Below are 27,594 nucleotides of genomic sequence, written 5' to 3' on the forward strand. Positions count from 1 at the left end.
CAAAGCGAAAACTAAAAAATACACTTTTCATAAACTAAAATTAACACATGAAGTATTAAAAAACTAATAAAACTTGTCACTCCGTTCTTCTAACCATAAAACTTAGAAACACTAACGATAAAACTTTTGTATAAAAAAAACAAAAAAACTTTTACATAGATGAGAAAACTCCAGATCCTATTGATTATTCATTATGGGGAACTTGAGTTGTTCTATGTGGACCTTCCTTCATTTTTTTGGTTCTTTAATACTCTTTATTGTCACTATGTTATGCTCTCCTATTGTAATCACCCTGAATGGCCCCTCATACCTTTGCGGTTCCTTACCCCTGTTAGAGCGTTTGGCTTTCTCCTTTTTGATTCTCTCCCTCACCTTGTTCCAGGTTTTTCTCAGTGCCATCCCGTTACCGACGATCTCCTCTCCGTTGATCACCATGTTTCTATAATCGCGTTTGCGCCCTCTAAGTCCGAACAGAATTTCAAATGGAGCGAATCCCGTTATTGTATGCACGGAGTGGTTATAGGCTGCCATAGCTCTCATCATCGTCTGGTTCCAGGCCCTTATCTAGCTGGTACTCCCGCAAGTGATCGCTTAACGTACCATGTAGCCTCTCTATACCCCCCTGCTCTTAGGGTGTCCTGGGGTGTTTAGATGCCACCTTACCTCCAAAGCCTTCATTTCCTCCCTGACGTTGGCGTTATCAAACTCCCATCCCACATCAGACGATATCCTTTCCGGTACTCCATAGAACTGGAACCATAAACGCAGAGCTCCCAATTCTGCCTCGGCCGATCTTTCTCGAATCTGACCGTGACCTCCCTCTGTTGATCTCTGTCCTGAACGGTTTCCACCATCATTAGGCAACGAACATAGTTTCAATCCATTCTGATTTGTTCTAATCTTCAGAGGCGTTTTATCTTCTTCCAAACCACTCCATTCCCAATTTATAAATGGTATGTTCGCCCCGGTTTGGATGCATCTTTCAGCACCCGACAGATCTGATCATTCCTGACACCCGGTGCCCACCACATAGTGGTGATCGAGTTCCTCCCATATTTAGCGAAGGCCATCTTCATGGGTCCGGAAGTTTTTGTCTTCCAAATTATTTGGTGTGATTTATCGTTCACCACCTCCTCGAGCTCTTCTATCTCCGTTGGTTTTCCCTTGGTCGAGGTTTCGTTCTTGGATGATGGCTTGTAGTCGTTCTCCGTCGTGCTTTGCGTTTCGTCTTCCCCTGGCATCCATTCTCGCAAAAACTGTCTCACCTCTCCTGACGTCTGTGGTTGTTCCTCTATTGTATTAACAGTGATCGCACAAGATAGCCAGTCAGCGACTACATTTTCTTTTCCTGGTTTGTATTGGATTACGATATTGTACTGGTTGAGCAGTTCCTTCCATCTGATGACCCTAGCCGAGGACTCTTTAAGCTTCCCAACCCATTGAAGCGGTCTGTGATCAGTATGTACCCGGAATACATAAGGGCAAAAATGTTCTCCCGCCCAAACAATGCCTAACAGTTCTTGCTCTAGTGTACTGTACCTTTTCTCTGTATCTGTTAACTGCCTGCTAGCGTATGCCACCGGTTGCTCTCCACCCTCGCAATCCTGTGACAATATCGCCTCAATGCGTACTCACTTGCGTCTGTGGTGATGATAATTGTACGTTCAAAGTCCGGGAATGCCAACACTGGTTCCTTCTGAAGCGCCTCCATTTCCTAATGTTTTCCACCATATCGGGCGTCACCTGCACCCTACTCCCCTTTTTCAGAAGGTTGTTGATGGGTACCAGATACCTGGCCATCGCCAAGAGTGCCCAACAATCTACCGATTCCTTTAACATCCGTTAGAATTGCCATTTTCCTGATCGCTTCTACCTTATTTGCGTCAAGCCTGACTCCCTGTTCTGATATTGTGTGTCCTAAAAAATTTATCTGGTTTCTCCCCAATATTGATTTTTCGCACGATAACTTTAACCCAAATTTCCATACCTGTTCGAACACCTTGCGCAAGTGGGACACATGTTCTTCCTCCATTTTGCTAAAAACGAGCAGGTCGTCCATGTATACCTGGTACATGGAATTGTCGATTCCCTGTAAGAATTCATCCATCAATCGTCGGAACGTTATGGGGGCATTCTTCAGTCCAAAGGGCATCCTTGTAAATTTGTAATTCCCCCTTTCGAATGTAAAAGCTGTCTTGTGCTGATCCTCCGGGTGCATCTTGATTTGGTTGTAGCCAGTCTTCAGATCTAAAGTACTAAAGATCGTTACTCCACCCAGTCTATCTAAGATATCTTCTAATCGTGGTATTGGGTATCTTTCGTCTACCATGTTCTCATTAAGGCCCTGGTAACAGATGGACAGATCACTGATCTCTCCTTTGTTGTTAAAAATATCTAATGTGCAGTCGCCCCTCTCCTGGCACCCTCCTCAACTCTCTTGCCTTGATCTCCTTCCCTCACTCTCTCGGCGCCATCTACTGCTTGGTGGTTTATTCTTCTGCCCTCCTATTCCTTCCCCTTCCATTCCTGATGCTTCTGAGGTTTCACTAGAGGACTCACTAGGTCTATAGTCCTCTCATCTTCTCCGCCGTATCTGCTGAAAATTTATTTCTATCGGTTCTCCTGGTCCCATCTGTGCCCCTCTGTACATATAAGGGCACTGTCATGCTATGTGGCCTTCATTGCTGCACTCAAAGCAAGTAGTGCGGGGCATTGGGCCACCAGGTGTCCAACTTTTCCGCACCCATGGCACTGCCTGTCTTCTTTTCCTCCTCCATTGCGTATTCTGTCCTGGTTCGGTCGCCTTTCTCTACTTGTACCTCTATCTTTACCACTATCCCTGGGTTCTCTTCTCTTCCATGGTGTTGACGGATTCCTTGTGCGGTGGTAGAGTACTCTGTTCCATCATCCATCATCAACATCCATCCTTGCATCCTTCTCTCTTGCGCTCGCATTGATCATGTCTTGAGCATATTCCACAAAAGTGCGGTCCTGGAGTAAACCTTCCCTTTTATTTGTCTCCTTTGCCAGTCGCACCTTCATTATGGAGTCAATGAAATTCATCTTCCAACTGACTACATCCGCTCCAAGAGTCTCTCTCATCTTTTTCTGTGGCCAGATTAAACTGGCTCAATAGCATGGCTGTGTACTGTCCGTTAGACTGCCCGTGCTTTCTCCTCTCTCATAGCATGTAGAAAATGTCTTCCTCTGGGGACCATCTGCCTCCTCCATAGGCCTTCTTTAATCTTTCCTTCACTACTGGCCATGCTGTTTCCTCGTTTGCCTGAATATGATTCAAAATACTTCGCTTGATCCAGCAGATGAGAGCTACCTTGAGGGAAATAATGTCATTCTTGTCCAGCAACTCCTCTGAGACCTTGGCTGCCAACCTCTCCATGATGTGATCTCCACCTTTGATAAAGTGATTTAACTCAACGATTTCGCCTGAGAACCGCTCCAAGTCTGAGATGGCTTTTCTAATATCCTGAGAGGTTACTGCTCTCACTTTCATTTTAGTCAACATATTGGCGTAAGCAGCGGCGAGAGTGGTCTCTGGTAGCGGGGGTCGCACTGGAACCGCCACTGGGACTGCTGGAACAGCCGGGGCTGCAGGAACTCCAGGAGCTGGTTGCGGTCTCACTGCGGGCTGTGGTTGTGGTTGACCATCACCATTAACCATCTTGGTCAGTAAAAAAAGGTGATAATATAGGAGAAATAAAAGAAAAGAAAGCCGGAGGAAGAAAGAAAAAAATATCCTTGATGAGAGAACAGTTTAAAAAAAAAAATCTTCAATCAGTGAAGTTTTAGAAAAAAGATTTAGATTAAAAAAAAATTAAGATTTAGAAAAAAAATCTTCAATCAGTTTCCGGGTCTCAGCAGACTTAAAAAAAGGAAAAAAGGGAACAGAATTACAACCCATGCTTACTAGAAAGATACTGCTTTATTATCTCTGTGATGCTCCTTAAACACATTATTGGGGTTTATTTACATGGGGAGGTAGGATTAGAGTTGTATACAGGCCTTGTCCAACCGTAACTCCCCCCTACCAGTTTATGAATATGCCTCATAAACTCCAAAAAGATAACCGCAACAAAACACAAAAAAAACTAAAGACAAACTAACCTATACACAAAGCGAAAACTAAAAAATACACTTTTCATAAACTAAAATTAACACATGAAGTATTAAAAAACTAATAAAACTTGTCACTCCGTTCTTCTAACCTTAAAACTTAGAAACACTAACGATAAAACTTTTGTATAAAAAAAACAAAAAAACTTTTACATAGATGAGTTATTTAATATATATATATATTAAATAACACAGAAATTCCTGTACAAAATACCTTTTTCTTAACTATTCCAAAAATTTTTTTTTCATTATTATTTGTATTTTTAGTTTCATTTCAGATTTTTTTATTTTGTTACATAAATTCCCCCCCCCCTTTTTTTTAGCAATAAAAGTTCTTTTTCCATGTACTAAATAGTTTTATTAATTTAAAAACCCCTATGATATGGTTCTGAGTTTTGTTTGCAGTATTTTACTGCTATTCTAGTCATACTAATGGTGCCCGACATAAGGAAATAGAAGTAATTTGGATTCCAAATTTTATTTCATTAAAAATTGTTATATATTTACATACATTGTATGTTCAGTCAGATTTTACATTTATTGTAGATATATTTTCATTATTTGATGTTTATCTTTATTTTGAAAATTACCTTAGTTTCAATGATATCTAAAGGCAGAATCCTTAGTATAAGTTTTACAGTTACCTTAACTTAACTTTATTACTCCTTTAAACAATGTTACAATGGGAATCGAACCTTTACTTTTCCTAAATAAACAATCTGGAATTCTCGTCTTCATGGTCTATTCTCTGAAACTACTTGGTGACTGAATATTGATAACAATAAATTGAGTTTACAGCTGGTTGGATGCTAACTCATTTGCCAACCCTCTTCATGTTGTGACTGGCTATAAATCTAGCAATGGTACCACTACTGTTTAAATTCAATTTACTAAAAATTATATTGAAGAAGTTAATTGAAAAACTTGTTTCATGTAAATGTAAAGTATAAGGTAGGAGTACTTTAAAAACTGTATTTAATATTGACATGCCATGGAAGTATCTATTTTTATTTTTATTGATTCTTTTGTTGTTGATTTCTTGTCACTTTTTTATGTAATTTACTAATATTATTTCAGCCATCAATAGTGTTCATTGATGAGATAGATTCCGTGCTAAGTGAACGTAAAGAAGGTGAACATGAAGCTAGTAGACGTCTTAAAACCGAATTCTTAGTAGAATTAGATGGTTTACCTGCTAGTAATGATTACCGTGTGCTAATAATGGCTGCTACAAACAGACCACAAGAACTGGATGAAGCACTTCTTAGGTATTGTTTTATAAATATAAATATTTTTATAATAGGTTGAAGTTTTTTTTTATGTAATCTGTTTTATACTATTAAAGCTTATTACCTTTCAAAAATACCCTTTTCAATGAAGTTACATATTCCTAAATATTTTATTTTCTTACTATTACCCATATTGACCTCATATGGTTTCTGATCAAAATATTTTTAGGAGTAAACAGAGATTCATTCAGATCAGAAACCAAAGATATTTTAGATTTCCATGTCTCCTTAAATATAGGTTGAGGTTTTTTTTTTTTTAGCTTTTTATCATTCTTTATATATGTATATATATTTTCCATTATTCAAATTCAAGCAGGCAAAATCTCTTTCTCTAAGGAGCTTTATCAACTCGTGCTTTACCCTGTGGTGTCAGCATGTTGCGAGGAGGGAGTTGTCGGGGAATTTTCCCAGCACATGTGCTGGTGTTTCAGGCTCTCTGTTGCATCTACGACAGAGGAACCCAATTTCTCTCACCTATCTGTTGACACCTGGGACTCTATGCAGGGGTGCATAATTGATATTTAATGAATAAAAATGATAATGATAAATTAATAAAAAAAAGGAAATGAATAGAAATATTAAAGAAAACCAAAATAAAGAAGAAGGTGGGGTTGGGTATGAATGAATACTATGTTACAGTCCATTGTGTTTAATAAGATTTTGGATAATTCTACTAGTTAAAGAAATACAATTTTTATCAACTTTAAGGTTAACTGTTTTTTATTGAGTCTGGCACTAGGAACTACTACACAAGATCTGTAAATTCCTTCCCCCTACATACTTCCTCATTATCCTTTCTTTTCTCTGACAGATTATTTGAAGTAAATCACAGCAGCGCTTATTGACTCAGTTTGCTGGTGTAACTTAGAGTAGTATCCTCATCACATATTCCAATGATGCATGTCTATTGTGAGTGAATAATGACCCTTCCATTGTATCCCAAACCCTCCCTACATTGTACACCAATCCCACATCATCAAGGGTGTCAAGACTGGTGTCAAAACTGGAGGATTAAAATGAATTTCAATAAATCTCACCAAATCACATTTACCCTTTATTGTAAACCTATGACTTCGTGCCCCACAGTATCTTTTAATAACAACCTACTTATTCCTGATTAACAGATCCGTTACCCAGAACTACATCAGGACAAATGACTGACTTGGAATCCTCATACAAGACTAAAAAGACAGGAAACTGCTTGTCAATTCAACAATTACAACACTAAAGCTGATTGCACCATCACAGTTTAAGCTATTTTTTAATTAATTAAACATTGGTGCGACAGACTGGAGGTCCAAGGCCTCGCACGATATACTTAAGAAATACATCACACGTTTCATGATATGGTTTTCATAGGGTGGGTTCATCACTCCCACGCCTATTTTTGTGAGTGCCACCCATTGGCTAATGGGCCACACAAATGCCCGGGGGGAGGCTGTGAGTGAGTGTTATATAATTATATGCTTGAAAAAATCCTGGATAGGGCCGGGGATTCGATCTCACCTTTGGGTTGGCATACAGGCACATTACCACGCTGCTACCATCACCCCCACAGTTTGAACTAAAATCAATAATTATCTGTTGCACATGAAAGTTAACCTTCAATCTGGTGGTAAACTTGACCAGTCAATGATAGCTGGGTAGCCTGAGAAAAAATGCTTATCTATGTTTAAGTAGGTAACCAAACAAGGAACCTTCCATAGTTCCAGTTGGATCTGCTTTCTAGTGAAGGTTTATTGTATTATTCCGTTTCTTTCCAAATTCAATAAAATGGATTTGATCGAGATAGATGATTTGACATACAACGACTTCAAATAATCTCAGGCAATAATAAATAAAAAAGTATTCCATCCTCAACCAAATCATTTTTGACATTGGTCAGATGAAAACATTTTTCAATGATTTTGACTGTTAAAAGTGGCTGTTGAATCAATTTTAAAGTTAATTTGACACATAATTTCCAACATTAGCCTTAGAAATTGTGGATTTTGGCAGTTATCTCAGCTTCAGGTTACCTTAGCAATTGGATTAACAAAAATATAGGCCAGAAACAGTTTGCTAAGTTACCGCTGTTTCACTAAACTCTTGGACGAATCTATGTTATACAAATCGTAGTTATACTGGAGATTAGTGCAACAGGCCCCTGACTAGACAAGGAGTTTAAACTTCCGACTAATTATAAAAGACTCATTTACATGACTATAATAAAGCCTATGTAGACGTACGTAGTTGAGCTTTGAGGCTCCACTAATCCATTGAATTCGTCTTGTATCCAATCCTTACAAACCAAAATCCTTCATAAAATCCTTAATGCTCCTTACTTGGTCACAAATCAAGTCATTCACCTAGATATGAATGTTTCATATGTTGCTGATTTGGCCAGAACCAGATACCAATCCTGCCACGATAACTTCCTAACTACTCAAACCCACTTACTTCTAACCTGGCTTCTGCTTCATTACCTGATAATTATCCTAGGCATCTGAAAAGAAGATGGCTTCGAGACCTCCACTAGAAATATTATTGGAGTTCTATCAATGGGTAGATTCTCCACATGTCTGTATCATGCCATAAAATTTACTAGTATAAATTTTCAATATAAGTGTAAATATCTATAAATAAATTAAACCAGTTTTACCACTAACCGAATTTTTGTCCAAATTAATTTGAATTGATTCTATTATCAGGCATGTTTTATGATTGGGGATTATAGCTATGACAGAGATTTAGTCAAAGTAAAAGGAATGATGGAGGGTCGAGGCATGTTCAGATAGTCGATGGCAGAAGGTTACAGGAGTTGATGGATTTTTTTGTGTTGGGAAATATGGGTTTTGAGGTGATCTTTTGTCTTGATATGGGACAAAGAACAAGGTACCTTTTTTGACTGCCACCCGGGCCAAAGATCAATAATGTATAATAAGGCCATCTTCCTACAATAATGTAATTTCAAATGTAAGTCGGTTTAACCAACACAGTTTATATTCTACAAATGTTGTATTTGTTATGAGTAATAAATTTGTGTTGGCTAATTTTACAGGAGATTTCCCAAAAGAGTTTATGTATGTTTGCCTGACACAAGAACAAGAGCTGTACTTTTAAGGAGACTTCTTTCTCGTCAAGGTAATCCCTTAAATGAAACAGAAATTGATACAGTTGCTCATTTAACTGAAGGATATTCTGGTAGTGATATAACAGCTCTTGCAAAAGATGCAGCTTTAGCACCTATCAGAGGTAATTACTCACATTTTATAATTTTGTTTAAAGTGTTTTATAAAACATTGCTTTGTCACTTTTGCTCATAGAATAATAATATTTGACAATTTCAATGTGTTATTTCCCAACCATTATTTTTCCTATAATTCTTATTTTAAAAAGTATTTTCATATATCACTGATGTTTTTTAAAATGGGCAAATCCAATGCTTTTCAGGAAAGCATATTTCATTCTTTACCTTATCTGAAAAATTCTTTTTTGGATGAAAAACTCATATGTCTATATTTTAGAGAAAGTGCTACATATCCTTATACTGTTTAACCTATGTAAATTAATTAATATAAATGACTATTCCAGTAAAAGGGCAAAATTCAAAAATATCCACAAAATATTATATAATTGTTTTTTACATATCCTCCGACAGAGCATCGACAATATGTGTTTGTTTAGCCAGTCATTATTAATCATTGGTAATTTGTTTGAAATAATATTTGTTTATACTATTATACAACTTGATAAAATCTTTTCGGTTGCACTGTTGTATTTTTCTGCCTCATTATAATGAAGCAGAAACCAGTTTTGCTTTGGATCCAGTTAGGTAACATTTATTTTTGCCGACCATATGCATATTTTTGCAGAATATATCCCTGGCTTGAATTGACAGCTAACCTTTCCTTTCTGTTCTAACCGCACTACATAAACTGGTTAAAAGGATTTTTTTTACTTTCATTCCTTGCTGTTTCCTGAAGCACGCGCTTTCTCACTATTAATTTAATGATTACATGTTATGTCAAGAAAAAGACATAGTAGTAAATAATAATAATAATAATAATAGTGCTTAACATACAACACCAAATGATAGTATCATTGCCGTATGATAGGTCCATTGCCTATGTACCTTTATCCACTGAACCATATCAAAGTCATGCTTAAAGGGGGTCACTGCCTATCACTGCACTCCACATCAGATGAAACGTGAAACGATCGTTTAGTTTTCTCAGATACAGCAGATGTTTTGAAAAAAAAAAACAGATTCTGGACACAATTTTTTAAGATGGTAGTGAATCTGGAAGGAGGTGGTAGCCAACTTAGTATATTTTTAGGATTTTGAATTGTATTCCCACAAAATCCCTCACTATTTTGCATGCAAATATATGCAACTATACAGAAGATGGCCTAGCCTAGAGATATGATGGGAGTTTGGAGGTTGTTGGGAACATTGAACTATTACAGGAGATTTGTGCCAGAAATGGTAGAGTACCTCGTCCCACTCAACAATCTATTGAAGAAAAGCTGAAAAGTGATGATCACTCTAATGGTGGAACACATCTGGTGGTGTATGGAGAAGCTGCAGCGGGAGCTGGTGCTTGTGTTTCCAGATTACTTGCCAATTCACTATCACAACAGACACGAGTGAGTGTGCACTGGGATTGGTGTTGTCTCAAGAGGGTGAAGGGGGATATCACCCTGTGGCGTATGCCAGTAGACCCCTGATGGAGATGGAAATCAGATACAGGGCATTGGAACAAGAGCTCTTGGGAATAGTGTGGGCTGTTGTCCACTTTAGGCCCATGTGTTTGGCAGTAGGTTTAGAGTATACACTGACCACACGCCCCTGCAATGGGTGGGAAAGTTAAAAGAGTCTTCAGCCCAAATTACACGTTGGAAGGAGCTTCTCGGACTGTATAATATGGAAATTATATATAAACCACAAAAGAAAATGCAGTAGCTGATTGGTTGTCACGAGCAATAACAGTAAATGCAGTAGATGAGGAGGCTGGGAAACCATTCGGTGTCATGAGACAGTTTCTGCAGGAATGGACACCTAGAGAGGAAGAAAAGTATGAAGCAGAAGATGATGATAGGGAAGAATCGTCGAATAATGAGAGTTCAGCAAAAGAAACACCAGGAGATATAGAGGAAATAAAAGAAACAATTAGAAGAGACAAATTATATGGGAAACAAAAACTACTGGATTGACGAAAATTAAATATAGTGAGTCCGGGAGAAGTAAAATAACGACGATCTGGTCACAGCCAGGCGTGATGAACAACCTGATGTGTAGAACATTGAATAATGCTTCAAAGTCTGGAGAAAAGCATCCTGTACATTGAGAAAGAAACCGTTTGGGAAAAGATCAAACGGCTATGGCGTGATGAACTGATAGGATATTCGTCCGTTGCAAACTGATGGTGGAAACCCTTTTGGAAGAAGAATAACAACAAGAAGTCATCCTAATGTATCATCGGGGTAAGGCTAATCACAACGGAATCCCTGAGACTGCAGTTCTTAAAGAGAAGATACTTTTGGTGAGATTTGAGAAAGACTATATCGGAGGTTTTAGGAAGCTGTGGGGTTTGTCTACCCACTAAGTACAAAAGATATCTGCCTAAAGGAAGACAAGAGAAGACACCTACCACAGTTGCATCGCTCAAAGATTAACAAATTGACACATTTACATGGAAGGGGTACAAATGGGTGACCATAATTGTCCTCTTCAGCAAGGCAGCAATGGCGCACCAGGTGCAGGACAGGTCTTTAGAAGCAGTATTGGCAACTCTCCGCTTGAGGTTTTAATTCTACAAAGTTTGGGAGCGCATCTCATCAGATTCAGGGAGAAAATTTGACAATACCATGATTCGAAAGGAAATGAAGGACGTAATATGGCAACTCAACATACCAGAGCACCTCAAGAGTAGTAGAGGAGACATAGAGCGGACGTAGCTATGCCTAAGGCGATTGCGGCTTATAATCATTCTATACATGGGTTTATGGGGTTTTTGCCATTTGAGATGCTCTTTGGGCTTCACGGACACCGGCAGGATTATAAGGGCACAACAGCGGACGGAGAGGAAATACTCAATAACCACATTACTCGAAGGAAGTTATGAGAAAAAGCCCTGGGAAGAATCAAAAAAAGGAAAAAACCAGGAGGGCGGCGCAGGAAAATTTAAAGGATCAGACAGAATGGGAGCAATCAAAATCAGGACAATCGTACATAGAAAGTTGAGTTCTAACAGGAGTAAGGAGACGCAGCGATATGAGGGTACATTGAGAGTGATAATCATTAGGGAAAATAATATTGTCACAATAGAAAGTATTAGAGAAACTACAAAAGGAGAACTGTCCATATTGAACAGTTAAAACTTCCGGCGATGACAGTTTATAGCAGGGGTGGCCAACAAGTCGATCGCGAGGCCAATTTTAGTCGATAGTCGATCACTCGCACTATCTGGGATGGAATTCCATGTTCCATGGCCTTTAGAGCAATTGTAGAAGACAATATTTACTAGCAATAGTTTAATGCATTCACGGAATTCCTAAAATCCTGATAGCCTAACTGTGATCTCCGCCCATCCAGAACACAACATTTTGACTTCTGTGTTACACTTGTCACCAAACACAACACATGTACGCAACAGTTACGACTCGACTCATCGAAAAACACAGTTAGTTAGCTTGAATATTTGGTAGTGTCACACGGTAGCTTCTTTTCTTTTATATTAACAGTATGATTATGAATTAATATTATTTATTCTCGGTGACCATATCGTGTTTAAAATGCAATTGCCTTTTCTTTGTTTTAAATTAAATTGCTTTTCTTACCTATATTTTTACTTGATAAGTGAGCATTCTCGGCAACAGATCTCTAAACTGCAGTCAGTATACTGGGAGAAAAATAAGGGACAGTAATAATACTTATTTATAAAAATACATCAGGAAAAATAATAATTCTATTTATAATTATGAGAGATTGTTGACCGTGGATGATGAATGAGGAGAAGATGGTTGGGGGTGCGGTCAATGAAAAACACAAATAAGTACGATTAACTTATTTTAATGTGCCAACGTTTCGGCTAGAGTTTCTAGCCTTCTTCAGGGGTAAAAACAGAACAAGATAACAACCACAGTAAGTATAGAAAAATAAAAAAAAAGAAAAAGAAAGTATAAACAGAATAATTTTACACATAAAATGAATAATTTTACAAAATAGAATTAATAAAATGAAGTGATGAGAGAAGCGGAAAATAAAATGTATACATTGGTAATTGAAAAAGTGGGTACAATAACATACTTAAGGAAATGAAATAAAAATAAAGTTATATAATGGAAAGAAGTATGAACATATTAGTTATTAATTTAAAATTTAAATATGAAAAGAAAATGAAAATTGAGAGGAAGAAAATATATGTAACAATAATAGATGATAAAGAGGCAAATTATAAGTATAGTGTATAAAACTTATAATGCGGGTAAGAAAAATGGAGAAAAGTGGAGAAAATGAGGGGAAAGAGTAAAATAAAGAAAGGGGAAAGCCATCTTCTCCTCATTCATAATTCTATTTACATTAAAAAGTCAGTATTGTTAACCATAATAAAAATATTGTAACTTTAGCATAATTCTTGAAAATTTGAATATATCTATATTACATCTTAATATACTTTTATTGCTGTTCCCGATTGTAGTATGCAGTATTGTTATTACTCATATTTCTCTCAATGTAACAGAGATAATTACTGCACTTTAGGAGTTTTTGAATTTTCTGGAAAAATATTTATTCTTTAAATTGTCATATTTATTGTTTTCTTTCTTTTTAGTTATATCATGTAAATATATGTAATTTATATATGCCTGATCATGGATTTAGTGGTATGCTGTGTAATGTAGCAACCCAATGTATTTGGGCAGCATGGCTAAATAAAGCATTTCTCTCTATATAGTGGAGTTCTGGCATTGTCTAGTTATTTGATACTAATAGTTATGTTCTGGAATTCTGGCTAGTCCGGATTCTCCACTTAAGTTTCAAATCTCTGTGGCAAATAATACCCTCATTCAGCTTAGACTAATCTTAAAAAAACAATTCTTGAAAAAGTTCAGTTATCAAAATTCTGTACTAACATTTCAACACACACAAAAGATCATGTCATGTGTCATTTATGGCACACAATTTATAGATGTCATCTTGATGTTGAATGAGACATAAAGTCTTATATGCAATGTTTTCATCCACATCCATGAAAATTTCCATCTATATATTTCACTTGTAAATTCATTGGTGCTGCAAATTTTTAGTGATGTGGATGTGATTTTGACTCCTATTTTTCATCAATGAGTGCTATATTTTATCAATCATGGGTAGTCATGTTATGTCATTATAAGGGTGATGAATAAGAGATCATTTAAAATTAGCTTTGTGATTTTACATTGGCACTAATGAAACTCTCTAGCTTTAAGGAGGTTCAAGATGATATACTTTTTCCACCAAATAAGTGATCTTCAAGGATTGAACCATGTAGGAGTTCCTAGTTAATAAAGTCTTGAGTAAATAAATTGAGCTCTGTGTCAAGAGAAAATTGTTTATATTGTTCTTTACATGTAGTTAGTCACTTGCATAATTTATTTTTGATAGATAATTCATATATGTCGAGTACTGATTCTTTCAATTTTTGTATTTGAAGTTATTATATTTTATATAAGTAACAATTTTCGAAGGTTGAGGCCAGTAAACTCTTAAGTATTATATGGATTGCATAGTTACTGGTTTTTAAAATATAATTAAATTATTTTTGCAAAGATTCTTAAAATTGATTTTTTAGAGTTGAGTGCTGATCAAGTAAGGCTATTGGATCCAGTTAATGTACGACAGATCACATTTCAAGATTTTGTTCAATCTTTGAATAGAATACGCCGAAGTGTATCTCCCTCAAATTTAGCAATGTATGAAAAATGGAATCAACAATTTGGAGACGTCAGCTTGTGATGGTTCTTTCACACATCATAAAGAAACAAATTTTTCATAATTTAAAGCAATATCACATAAATCAATTTTAAGCCCTTTCCAAACAAGGAATTTTTATTTAGAATATTTTTTGCCTATGTATTGTAACTCTTTATGATTAAATTTAATATATTCCTATTCGCTTGATTATTCTAGTCAATATTATCATTGTTTTCTATTTACTATGTAAATATTACAGCTTTATTTGTTATGTTGCTGACAATACTGTGCATTGTTATTATTTTTTTTATGTCATAATTGACATTGTTACTTTTTTATGTTATAATATTATAAATAAAATATAGTTGATTTATTAGCATTTATTGTTTCGCTACTGTTATTGTGTTATTATTGAGTTTTTTGTGTTGATACTACTCAAAAGTGTTATAAACTCTTTTTTTAATTATAATAAATTTATGTTAGATGGTAAAAATTATATTGAATTTTGAAATATATTTTTTCTCATTTAGCTTATTGACTTCATTGACTTGTACTAAATTTTATTAAGATCCCAGAATTTAAATTAAGATTTGTGTATTTGGTAAAGCTGCCTTTTTGTTATGGAAATTTCAGTGAAAGAACAAATATCAGATTAGTTATTTACAATCATTCAATAACTGATTAGATTATCATTGATATGAATTATCCATCTCTTGTGGCAGGGTTGTTCTATTTATAAGTGCATAAGTAAACAGACTATTTCATGTATGTTACATAAGAATAATTCTGGTTCTATTCCCTATAAAAAACATTTACTTTATTATTATGTATTCACAATAAAATCCTATAATACGTAGTTATTATGTTTCTATATTATTGTAGAATTACCTCACCAAAATATCATTCTGTGTGAGGAAGCAGATGTTTTTTCTATTTTGTGTCTTAAAATAGTTATATTTGACTTTCTGTGCCATTACTTATTCATATTCCTAGAGTTATAATGTTTAATATTATTACAATATGTTGTAAGATCTTAGGCAAGATGCCGTCAATTAGATCATATCTATTTATGAATCACTGTAAAAAACAAAACAATTCAGATGCATTTTCAGATTCAAAAAATCCAATTTTTCTGTTCTTTTGTTTTGTATAAATTCTGGTATATGAGTTGCTTTAGAATGATATAGGCATTGAAAATAGGCGTTACTGTCTTTATTTTAGATTTTTTTATTTCATTAATGTAATATGGATTACTTTATATCATTATTCCACTTAGCATGATCTATTAAAACAATAGACTTAATGCATGAATGCCTGCAAGGGCATGAAGCATGTAAAACAAATCATTTTGTCACACAAGTGCATAAAAGAACACATATTTTTTTATTTTTTTCCTCTTTCAGTTTTATATATCAAAATTAAATTATTTATTTTCAAAATTAAAATAACCTTTGGTTATGCATTCATATAATTCTACTACAGGAGATTAATATGTGGGAGCTTGAAATAGCATTTCATTGTAAAAGTGCTTAAAAACCAAGTCGGTGGCTTATCACAAATGATAGTCTGCTATTGAAGCTGTACCGATGAGAACCTTTGGCTACCCACTTGCAGTTATGTGCTCCAATTGGCTTTCCTTTGGAAACAGTTCAACATGAAGCCTAATGCTGGTTCTTTGTGCAGCCAACTGCTCATACTTCTTATTAATATACCTCATATTTTCTAGATTTCACACACCGCCTATAAATAGATTCACTCAAATTTTAAAGTCTTCAGTTAATTATTAATTAAGTATTACAAATACATAAAATATAGGGAGACATTTTTAAGGCTTGTTTCTGTTATTTCAATAACTTTATTTTTATTTTAACCTTGAGTATTTTACTGCTCTAATCATTTTCAAGAGGATCCTTTTTATTTTTTTGTTTTCAAGTTTTAATAATGTTAATTAGGTGTTGATAGCTGACCGTAGATTAATATGTAGAGAAGATGGTCGGGGTGCTGTTAGCAATTAAACAAACAATTATTTATTTGTGCCGATGATTCAGCCTGAATTTTTTAGCCCTGAAGTTCAGGTTTCTTGGTCATTAGTATCACCAAACAGTTGGCTGAAAATTATAGAGGACATATGTTCTTATAGAAAACTTTCATCAGTCCAAAAAAGATTAATACTGTCATAACAATTTGGCAGTTAAGTAGTGTCAGGTCCCTCATAACCAGGTAATATTTAAAAATCGAACAAAGAAATTCCTGAAACCTGTACTACTCCAAACTTTTATCACATAATAATTAGTTTACACAATGAGTCCCATGTATGATATAAGTGGACTATAAATATTTTAACTTAGAGTCACAGGTTGTAGAAGTCTGGATTCATAAGGAAGATCAATTATTTGTTTCCACTTTATACATTCTGATAAAATATAAAATTTAGCCATCCATCAAATGGTACACATACCTGTTATGTGTAAGGCTATTATCTAGCTATATAATTAAGGCTTTCATTAATAAAATCAGTTGTAATCAAAATATTGGGAAATAACATGTATTTAGAAGTAAATAACATACATAAATTAGAGTAATTTGTCAGATTTTTTTTTTCAAAAAGTGAAACAGTATACTTACAGTATAAATTAATACAAAAATCTCTATTATTAAGGAATCAATATCAGTTAGCCACTTAAGTACTCAAAATTATTATATATAGATATATTCAACAGAATTACTATCAAACCTCAAGAAACATTAAATTTAACATGAAAGATTTTCTTACTTAGGTCACAAAAATAGATAAGGAGTAATACATAAATAACAGCAGTTCATGTCTCACAAGAGAGGTTCTGCCCTCCTTGATCCCCCATCCCAATTTATTAAGTACTTTAGAACTTTAACCTGAACTGAAAACAAAACATTTTTTGAAAATTTGTTGGCTGCACCTGAATATTGATTTATTCTAAAATTTTTATGTTATCCTAAATGTAGGTATGTTTTCATTGTCATTTTAATATGTAATTTGCTAACATATGAGGGATCAATTGAGGCCTCATACTTCATGCTTAATGTTTTATATTTACTTTTGTTTTTTTAAAATAATTCTAAGAGTAATCCATCACAAAAACATGTTCCATATTAAAAAATCATGGTATTACCAACAAATGTTCTAGAAGAAAATTTTGATGGCACCATTAGAAAATAATAAAGAATACTGTTATTTTGAATAATTTTATATTATTACATAAGTGAGAAACATTAGAGTTTAAAAGCATTACCACTAACCATAAAAAAAATTCTCGGTCCATAGACAAAACGATAATTTAAGAAGTAAACAATATATTTTAGAAAAGGACAAAATTTTAAATGTTTAAATTTCATGGTAAAAAGCTACATAGTTAATTCATAGTCTGGATAAATAAATATGGCTATATAAAGTAATTGGGATAAAATCAGGAGTAAATGAAAATGTTGATTTTTGCCAATGCTTATCCATACTCATAAAGAAACATAAGAAAAAAATTAATAACTAACCAATAAGATGCCAAAGTATATTTTTTTAAACAAATAACATTACAATTATTAGTTATTTTATAGTAGATAAAAGTTAATTAATTTAAAAAACGAAACTGTGGTACCACAATTAGAAAACTAAAAGAGTATTAAGATTAAAATTTCAATAAAAATATATTCCTTTAAAAAAAAATTTATAATGAATTATAACAAAATAGCCTCCCAATCTTGTTTATTTAAGGCCAATAATATAAGTTAAATTAAACATAAAAATTGAAACTTTGGCATTAAGTCAAATATTTAGTACTACTTATGGTGCCATCAAAATGTAATAAATAATTCCACTTTCCTACATTAAAATTCAAAACTATTTAATATGTATACATACTAAGTTGATAAAAAGATACATAAAAGAAAGAAATTAATACCACTTATGGTTCCATCAAAATGTATAAAAATTAAAACTTAGGTATACAATAAAATATTTAGAACCATTCATGATGCCATACAAATGTATTAATAAGTCAATTTTCCTGCATTAAATTCAAAACTAACTAGTATGTATACATACTGAGTAAGTAAAAAGACACATAAAAGAAACAATTTGATACCCTTTATAGTACCATCAACATATATTGAACTAGACCATTTTCCTACATTAAATTCAACATTAACTAATATGTATGCATACTGAGTTGGTAATAATATAATTAAAAAGATTAATACCATTAATGGTGCCATCAAAATGTATAAAACTTTGGTATACAATACAGTCAAATATTTATAATACCATCTATGATGCCATAAAAATGTATTCAACTAGTTCATTTCCCTATATTAAATTCAAAACTAATTAATATGTATACATACTGAGTTGTTAATAAGACACAGAAAAAAAAATTAAAAAGGCAAACATGTTGTGTATGTTATTTGATTTAAAATGTTAACAGAATTAAAGATTTATATAAATCATCAACATATCAATATAATAATTTGTGTTTAAAGATATATCACATACATGAAAATAATACTTAATTAATAGTATAATTAAAGAATAACTAGACGAATATTAAATAATAACAATAAATAGGTAAAAGGTTGTTAATGTGAAACAAGCCATAGACATTTTTTTTATCACTTTCAAATGATGGCCAATAAAAAGGGGCAAAAAATTGTTAAAAACTGTGGAAATTCAACATTTAAAATAACGTTTGTTCACTATCTTAATCCACACTCACAATTTTAAGTATTATGAATTAAAATATGCCCAACTGAAATTATTGGAAAATGAAGGTATTCCTATCTACACAGGAAAACAAACATTTGTGTCCCTAATTTAGGATTAAAATATTAATAATCATTATAAATTATCAATTGCTTTGTTAAACATTATTTTTGTCAAAAATAATTCAAGTAATGAAATTAATAAATCTTTTGTTTCTAACATATGTAAGAATAAATGTCTGGAATAAAAATCAATAACTTCACTACCACGATAACACATATATTTTATTACAGATATTTATTCAACCAACAGAACAGTAGGGGGCAACCAAAATCTTTAATTACTTAAAAAATAAAAAACAAAAAATCTAAATCAAAAATACTATGACTAGAGAATAATTTAAAAATAAAAATGGAAGCATATTTTATTAAAAATAAAAACAATGGAAACACCATAACAAATTAGTTATATTAGTTAACTAATATAAAGTGAATGATAAAATTATTTTTTTATAAACTAAATTCACAATAAATCCAGAAATTAATAAACATAAACCATATTTTTAAAAAGAAAATACTAGATATAAAAGAATATTGATAATAATAAAAACTTAAAAGGAATTATGAAATTAAAGTTTGGGTAGTTAAAAGATTCTACTGAACTATATAAAAATTGAAAATAAAAAAATCTATTTTAACATAAGAAGTATAGCTCCACATCAACCTATTCAAATGGAAAATTAGTAATAAAAACAATATTTGGATTCATTTTGATAATATATGCCTATATCAATGTTTCATTAACTAAACAAAGAATAAAATAAAAAATATGACATTCCAAGAGTAATTTTATGTTCAAAAAACAAAAAGTGGTAAATTATGTGTAGTAAGCCTAGGAAAATCAACATTTTCAAAAATTACTTCAACAGAGTAATTTTACAGGCCATGTAACTAATTTTTGATATATCATCTTCATTAATTTATTTTCTCTGTCGAACAGATTCCTTGCCATGATCAGGAGTATTTTTTCTAAAAAAAAAAAGAGATTGTTATTGAACAGAAATGCATTATAAGACGTAGCTTGTATCTTATATATCACCCACAGTTGTGATCACAAATGTATATATTTTACATGGCTTTCAGTTAGCTAAATCAGCACAAAGTTGAAAAAAAAAAAAAATTATAGAGAATAATTCAGGGGCAAGTTTTGCTATAGTATCTTTTTCACAAGCAAAATCATTAGTTTCAAGCTCCATATTTTTAAACTTGATAGTTAGATTAATAAATGATAAAAAGCATTCAATATGATCAAAATAAACTTAAAGAACATCATAATTTTCTTTTAAAATTTGCTTTACTAAAATTTTTTCTAGTGACAAGAAAATTCTACCAGTCTCATATAAATTAAACCAGCGGTCAACTCCAACTCTCCTATAAAACATATGAGAACAAACTAATTGGCAATTGCCATTGTTATTAACTGATATACATCGCTGAATGGGTGACAAGCTAAACAATTAATTTCTAATCATATTTTAACAAAGTTAAGCATAAAGTTTAATCTTATTTACTTTTTTAGATAGGGTTATGGAAATATTTACTATAAATTATTAGATATTATTATAAATATTTACTAAGAAAATTTACTTACTGTTCTGGACTTTGGTCTGTGTCACTTTCTTCTAATTCAGCTTTGTTACGCTTCCTTTCATAAATGAAAATGATAGCACAAAGGACCACAACTTCAGCACATATTCCGATAAATGGCCAAAGAGCAGCTAACTTGTCTAGAAACAGAATGTATATAAATATCTTTAATGCAACTATAACTACTTTAATGTATTGCGATACATTTTCTTCATAAAGTATGATTTGAAAATATAAAAAATAGAATACTTTAATTAAAATATCAAAATTTTCAATAAAACAACAGTCATAATTTTTAAAAGAATTTTCATAAAAGAAAATAAATATTCAAAAAGAAAAGGAGTAGAATAATTAAAAATGGAGAATGGGTAAGACAAGATAAATCGATCTTGAAAGCTGCTAATTGAACAGTGAACTCTGTTCTATATTTGGTAAAGTATGTATATATAATCCTTGCTGCCCTGATTGATAAGAAGACATTAATAAATGGTTATTCAACAAAAGCAGAAATACAAATGACTCATAAGAATAAAATATGTCCATTTAACCACTTTACCATCATAATTTTTCGGTCTGTTGCTTCTATGCAAGAAATTTCTTGAAATGAAATATAAAAAATCATTATTTTGAGGTAACACTCAGCTCTTAAATAAAAATAAAAATTTACAGATAATTGTCACTTGGTTGATTATAGTACAGATACCTCAATAACATATTAGAGTTCAACTTAGAAAATGTTATTTAAATTAACTAAAATTAATTTGTTAAGTATGACTTGAATTTTTGTTGAAGCATTGAATTTTAATAAAAAAGATTAAAGGTGATCTTAAGAACTATCAAAACTGATTAATGAGTGGTAATAAGTCAGCCGAAGACCAAGCTCATAACTGTAATGGATAAAAATTTCAAAATAAAATGATGGGAATGAAAATATGACTTAAAAAAACCTATTAAGATTAAAAATATTTTACTAAAATATAATAATCAACTTATTACAAGGTTAAAAATACAGTGCTTAAGGAACAAAAAATATATTAATAGGAAAAAATTAATATCTCCTAGATTATAAGGGTTAATAAAAGTATATAAGCCACAAATCGATTTCAGAACTACTAATAAATTTCTGAAACCAAGTTTAAACAATCTTAATAAATATAGATATGGATTTTTTAAATAATCAAGATATTTTAATCTTAAATGTTAAGATAATAAAGCTAAAATGTAATGGAGGTAATAATTATATAAAGGAGATGAAATTAAGAGAAGATGGAAAATTAATTAATTTTCATGTGACACCCCTAATCACTAATATGCCAATAAAAATTGTGATTAAATTTTAATATAGGATAATAGGAGGAAATAGAACCATACAACAAATAAAAATATTTATATTGTAGGCATTAAATTATACACGGAAAATATTTTTATATTTCAATGGTGACTGTTTTCACTAAATGACAGGAATACAAATGAAGTAGACACAATCTACTAATATAGCTGCGATATTTATGAGTGAATTATCATCAAATATAATAAAAGATAAACAAATAAAACCAAAATTATGTCAGTGGTATTTTATGGAAAATAGATAAAGATGAAACATAAAACTTCTTAAACAGTTAGAATAATTACAATAAAAAAATTAAATTAAAAAGAATAGACGAGAAAACAACTTAATTAGATATTCAGACATGAAAATAAGCAGAGAAAATGGAAATCTAATCAAAGAATGGATACAAAAAGAAAAAGCTAGTGACATTATATTGAACTATTTTTCAAATCATCCACATCACATGAAAATGAATATTATCAAAAAAATTTAAATAAAACCTTAAAAATAACAAATAAATCAATATAATAATAAAAAAATAAATTTATTTAGATGATTTTTACCCAATAAATATTATAAAAGAAATATGAAATCCCGCAATCAATATAAATAATGATTTAAATAAAGAATAGAAAAGAAAATAGAATATCAAGCATAAATGTATCAAAATATAAAAAGCACACATATAATAAAGCTTAATTAGAATTTTTTAAAATTTTGATGTACCAGAATATAAATTTTGTTAAAAACCAATAAACAAAATTAGTGACTTAGACATTAATATAAGAAACAAAATAGATAAAAATAAAAATGCAGGAGTAATTTATAAAATTAAATGTTTTAACTGCCCATAAATATATTATGGGGAGAATGGACAGTATATACTGTTATATAGACAAAAGATTACATTTATTAGAAACAAACAATTCCAGGTATAAAATTAATCCTTAATATAAAGAAAATTACGTAAGTGGAAATTAGTTTAGCAGAATTTTGAATGTCTTTATAAAAGTACATCGTACATTTGTATAATTCCAAATAGTTTTTATTCAATGAAGGGTGAAAATAAATATATTTAAAATGACCAACAATAAACTGGAACATTACAATGTAGAATATAGGTGTAAACAATAAAATTTTGATAAGTTTTTATTATAACATACTTTTAAATAAAAGAAAAAAAAATTGGGCTTAATGTGGTTCAAAGGTTTTCCCAAATCTTTTTTATTATTATTATAAAATAGAAAATGAATCCAACTGAAAAAATGAACAACTACAAAGTATTCATAATAAAAATTAAAAGAGAAATTTAAATTTAGGGTAGTTTTTTTACCTTTAACTCTGACAAAGGTATACACTATCCGAGTTTCATTAAGAGTAGAGGTAGCAATGTTATGAGCAGAGCAGGAGTATTCACCACGATCAAGCATCTGAGCTTCATCAATTTGTAAAATTGCATTCTGAACATTCTTGCTATCTGATAACTTAATTCTTCCAATGCTTGAAGTAAAAGTAGTATTTCCTAAAAAAATAAAATCACATTAAATAAATTATTTTAAAAATTCAAAATAAATTTAATGAAAACGGAAAGGCATGAATATAATATAATCATCCTAATCACACTACTGGATAGACTAGAAGGCTTAAGGAAACCACAGGGTATAGCCATGTAGGCATAAAGGTAGCAGCTCCATCAGCAATACTAGAATACTTAAGAGAAGGTGGGTAGTCCCACTACCTGAAATTATAATTAGCAAGTAACCCAAATCAGCCTCCAATATTATTTGCCAAATCAGTAACCAACCTGGCAACCCCAAACAGGAATTTTAACATAAATAGATAGATCAAAATTACATCATACAATAATGTAGTCCTTTTTAATTTTAAATGGTAAATAACATAGTGTATAAATTTGGCATATTCATATTATTAAAATTTAAAATAAGAGCAATCTTCATTATTTATTATAATAAGAGGATTTATGCAGAAATAGCTACCTTCTGATACTATCATTGGATTTGGTTTATGACAATATTTACACATTAAATAGATCATTTAGATCCTAAATAAATACAAATTAGATATTTACCAAAATGCCATTCAACTGTTGGAGTTGGATTTCCTTGAACAACACATTCTAATATAATCTTTTGTCCTTCAATAAATGTTCCCTGTGAAAGTATTTTTGCAGTAGGTATACCTGAAATATTACAAATGACACAATTTAAGGGTGAACCACAAGCACTCCAAATATACACTACACCAATGAATATACTCACCCAGGGTCTTAATATCAGCTCTAGCCAAATATGCTTTAGGTGCACTCTTCTTAGAAATTAGGCAACTATATTGTCGAATATCATCTTCATTTGTCTTTTGTATGTGTAGCTCATTATTGTTGGCTATATAATGGCTATTTTCACCATAATCCATAACTTTATCTTCTTTAAGCCTAGAAGTAAAAAAATGTCCATACAATTAGAAAATCTAAACTCTTAAAGTAAAGTTTTAATTCAGTGTTTTATCAAAACTAATATTAACTAAATTTATGATTAATACAGACATTATATGACACAGAATATATCTATTCTTTAAAATATCTAAAGTATTACAAAAAATTGTTACCATCATATGACAAATGATGCAACCAGAAGAACATAAACACTAAAGATTAGGAAATAGTTAAACCCTAAAAATTATCAGAAGAACAGCTGCTGATTAATTAAAAAATAGTGATGATTGAGGTTAGTTTTATAATTAATAAATAAAAGTTTAAAGTAAATAAGACAAAATAAAGGAACATAACTAGAATGAAACTGATTATCAACATATGGTTCAATGGGGTACGGGTACCTTTGGTTTTTAGTTGTTTGAAAATACCCCCTATTAAATTTTAAAATACCAACCAACAATTTGTAGATAGGTAGAGGAAGTTAGGAAGTGCTATAAACAAAATTTTGGTTGTACTCTAAGGATTGTTGATTCTTATAATCAGTAAAAATTTTAATTAAAACTGTCTTAATTCTGAGAGGGTTTCTTACATAACAATCAAAGGAATTCAAACAAAATATGAACCTAGTGCAGCAAAAAACAACATTTATAGATATAAAAAGGTGGTCCTTCACCTTTAAGGTCATTTTCTTAACATTTACATTCTCTTTCATAGAAATGAACTTTAAAAGCAACTTATAATCAGCTAAATTATAATTATTTTTTTTACTAATAATAAATTTTAAGTTAAGAATATTTATTGAGCAAATGTTGAAGCCGTTGGAAATAATGGGCAGTTTTGTACATATATATTTCTATTTAAGTTTAAGTTGTTTGTTCAAAAAGTGCTAGGTCCCAGGTCAGTTAGACTGGGGAAAACATAATTCTATTGAATTACACTGTAGGAAAGAATGTCATAGATTTACAATAAAAGATAAAAGAGACATAAAGAGTTTTGTTAGGATTTATATTATCTTGAAATATTAACGCCATTCTGCAAGGTTAATGAACCTGAGTAGTTAGGGAAGAATAAATGGATCATTATTCACAGAAAACAAACATGTAAAGATAGTGAAGGTATAATGTATTAGGATGCGATATTAATAGTTTAGAGGATGAAGATAGAGTATTTCATCATAATGTAGTATAATCATCCTAATCGCACTACTGGATAGTAATAGCACAAGTATAGAGAACAATAAATGTTTACTGGAAGATGTTGATTGACCATGTGGAAAGATGAAAGGAATATGGTCCGGGTGCGGTCAAAAAAACTCAAATAGTAGAATTATACTATTTTAAATGTTTACAGTGTTGCTGCATGGCAGCCGATTGTTACAGTGAAACTATGAGTCATATTAATTTCCATGGCTTTTATGAAGACTAATCAAGATAAAAATTCAACTGGAACATTGAAAGTACTTTCTTGGAATGAAGGGGGCCCTACTGATGTGAAGTTCACAGTGTTCCAACAGAATAACAAGGAGAACGATTTACATAATCTGATTTTTCCATTTTTTTTTTGGCTTATATAAAGTAAGCATCAGGGGTCTAATTTTTTTTATTTCTCCCCTAATTGCATACACCAAAAGACCCTAAAGATACCACGACTGCAATGCCATCTTAAATTATCTGTCGTGGCATGCAAGCTAGGACCTAACTTGCCCTTACCTCCAGGGCTCATTCGATGGATGACTAGCTGGCCAGCCTACAAGAGAGAGAAACTTTTTTGGGACACCAGTCTAAATCCACAGTCTTCACCATTTTCGCCCACTGACACCTCTACTCAATGAGGGAAGTGGCTACAGGACTCAGGACATGACCGCGGCAGCGAAGACATCACCCAGAAAAGCAATTGAGATCTATTTAATCATAGAGGCAGGAACTACACAAGTGCTTCCATCCATTGTCTCAAATGTGTCTCTCTCAGTATGCTCACCTCCTGAAGCATTTGGTCACAGTATCTTAGAAATTAAAGAAATTCTTGGCCCAGACTCATTAAAACATAAAATAGGATGATTGGGCTAGATTTCTCAAACACATGTGACCAAATTTGAATGAACATTTAGTGACAAATGAATTAAAGAAATGTATCAAGAAAATTACAAAATAAAAGCTGCTCATCAAAGTTTTTTCTGAGACCAGATAGAAAATCATCAGCCTTTTTGAAATAAAGATCTAGAAGCTATGAAAATCATTCGAGACAGATCTAAGAAATATTCCGGAAATCTATAGGTTGCCGCTTTTAGAGCTATCACTGGCCATGATCACCTTGATGCTAATCTCCACATAATCTGACTGAGAGATAACCCTCAATGCTCATTATGCTTTGCATTGGATATGAGCTCTAATCACTAATATGACACTCCTCGTCTTGAGGAAATAAGACCAAATATTAATGATGACAAGACCAATTGGTCAAAATTTTCAATTCTTTAATAGGCTCATTGGGTTCCACATTTTCTGTTTGAGCAACAAAGAAACATTTATCTCCACATTCGCCAACAGCTTCTTGATCATTAACAGACTAAAGGGCTGTATCAGAGTATCAGGATGTCAACATACCCATAGTGACCTGCAATGAAACTTGGATCCATTATTACACTCCAGGGAGCAACTAATGGTGGAGCATTGGAGAGGCCACCCCAGTAAAAGTTAAAACGTGTTTGTCAGCTGAGAAAGTTCTAGTAACGGTGTTCAAGGATTCAAAAGGTGTTTTATTGCTGTGTTTCCTTTGGGAACAAAGAACCTTTAATGCTGCTTTAACAACTGCTCTCTCTTGGATCAAGCAATGGCTGCTTATTTGAAGAAAACAAGCCAAAGACATAATTTTGCTGTAAGAAACACTCTCCTCTAAAGTGCTTGATCTAATGAGCCAAAATCTTTTGCAAATGTCCTAGGAAACACTTCAAATACCCAAAAAATTATCCACATTTATTAGTGTTGAAAGAGACTTTAGGAGGGCAGTGCTTCACTGATTTATTATATTATTATAAGCCTATAAAAGCATTAACAACACTTTATACAAGTAGATGAAATATATA

The 27,594-nt window shown here is 32.1% G+C and overlaps 2 protein-coding genes across 2 annotated transcripts in view; one reads left to right on the forward strand and one right to left on the reverse strand.

The window, feature by feature from the left end:
* Positions 1-15,211, forward strand: part of spas (spastin) — a 31,205-nt gene extending 15,994 nt beyond the window's left edge. The window contains exons 6-8 of the mRNA XM_014429336.3: positions 5,209-5,399; positions 8,461-8,654; positions 14,234-15,211. Of these exons, the coding sequence (XP_014284822.1) occupies positions 5,209-5,399; positions 8,461-8,654; positions 14,234-14,397 (549 nt within the window). The 3' untranslated portion in view covers positions 14,398-15,211. The remainder of the gene's footprint in view (positions 1-5,208; positions 5,400-8,460; positions 8,655-14,233) is intronic.
* A 1,673-nt stretch (positions 15,212-16,884) lies between these two features.
* Bsg (immunoglobulin domain-containing protein Bsg) overlaps positions 16,885-27,594 on the reverse strand; it is a 13,486-nt gene continuing 2,776 nt past the window's right edge. Inside the window, exons 3-7 of the mRNA XM_014429337.3 lie at positions 24,340-24,512; positions 24,150-24,260; positions 23,394-23,582; positions 20,735-20,870; positions 16,885-20,112 (exon numbers count right to left, since the gene is read on the reverse strand). Of these exons, the coding sequence (XP_014284823.1) occupies positions 20,064-20,112; positions 20,735-20,870; positions 23,394-23,582; positions 24,150-24,260; positions 24,340-24,512 (658 nt within the window). The 3' untranslated portion in view covers positions 16,885-20,063. The remainder of the gene's footprint in view (positions 20,113-20,734; positions 20,871-23,393; positions 23,583-24,149; positions 24,261-24,339; positions 24,513-27,594) is intronic.

Source organism: Halyomorpha halys, unplaced genomic scaffold (genome assembly GCF_000696795.3).
Source record: "Halyomorpha halys isolate HHAL.00 unplaced genomic scaffold, Hhal_1.1 Scaffold787.1, whole genome shotgun sequence".
In the NCBI taxonomy this organism is placed as follows: domain Eukaryota; kingdom Metazoa; phylum Arthropoda; class Insecta; order Hemiptera; family Pentatomidae; genus Halyomorpha; species Halyomorpha halys.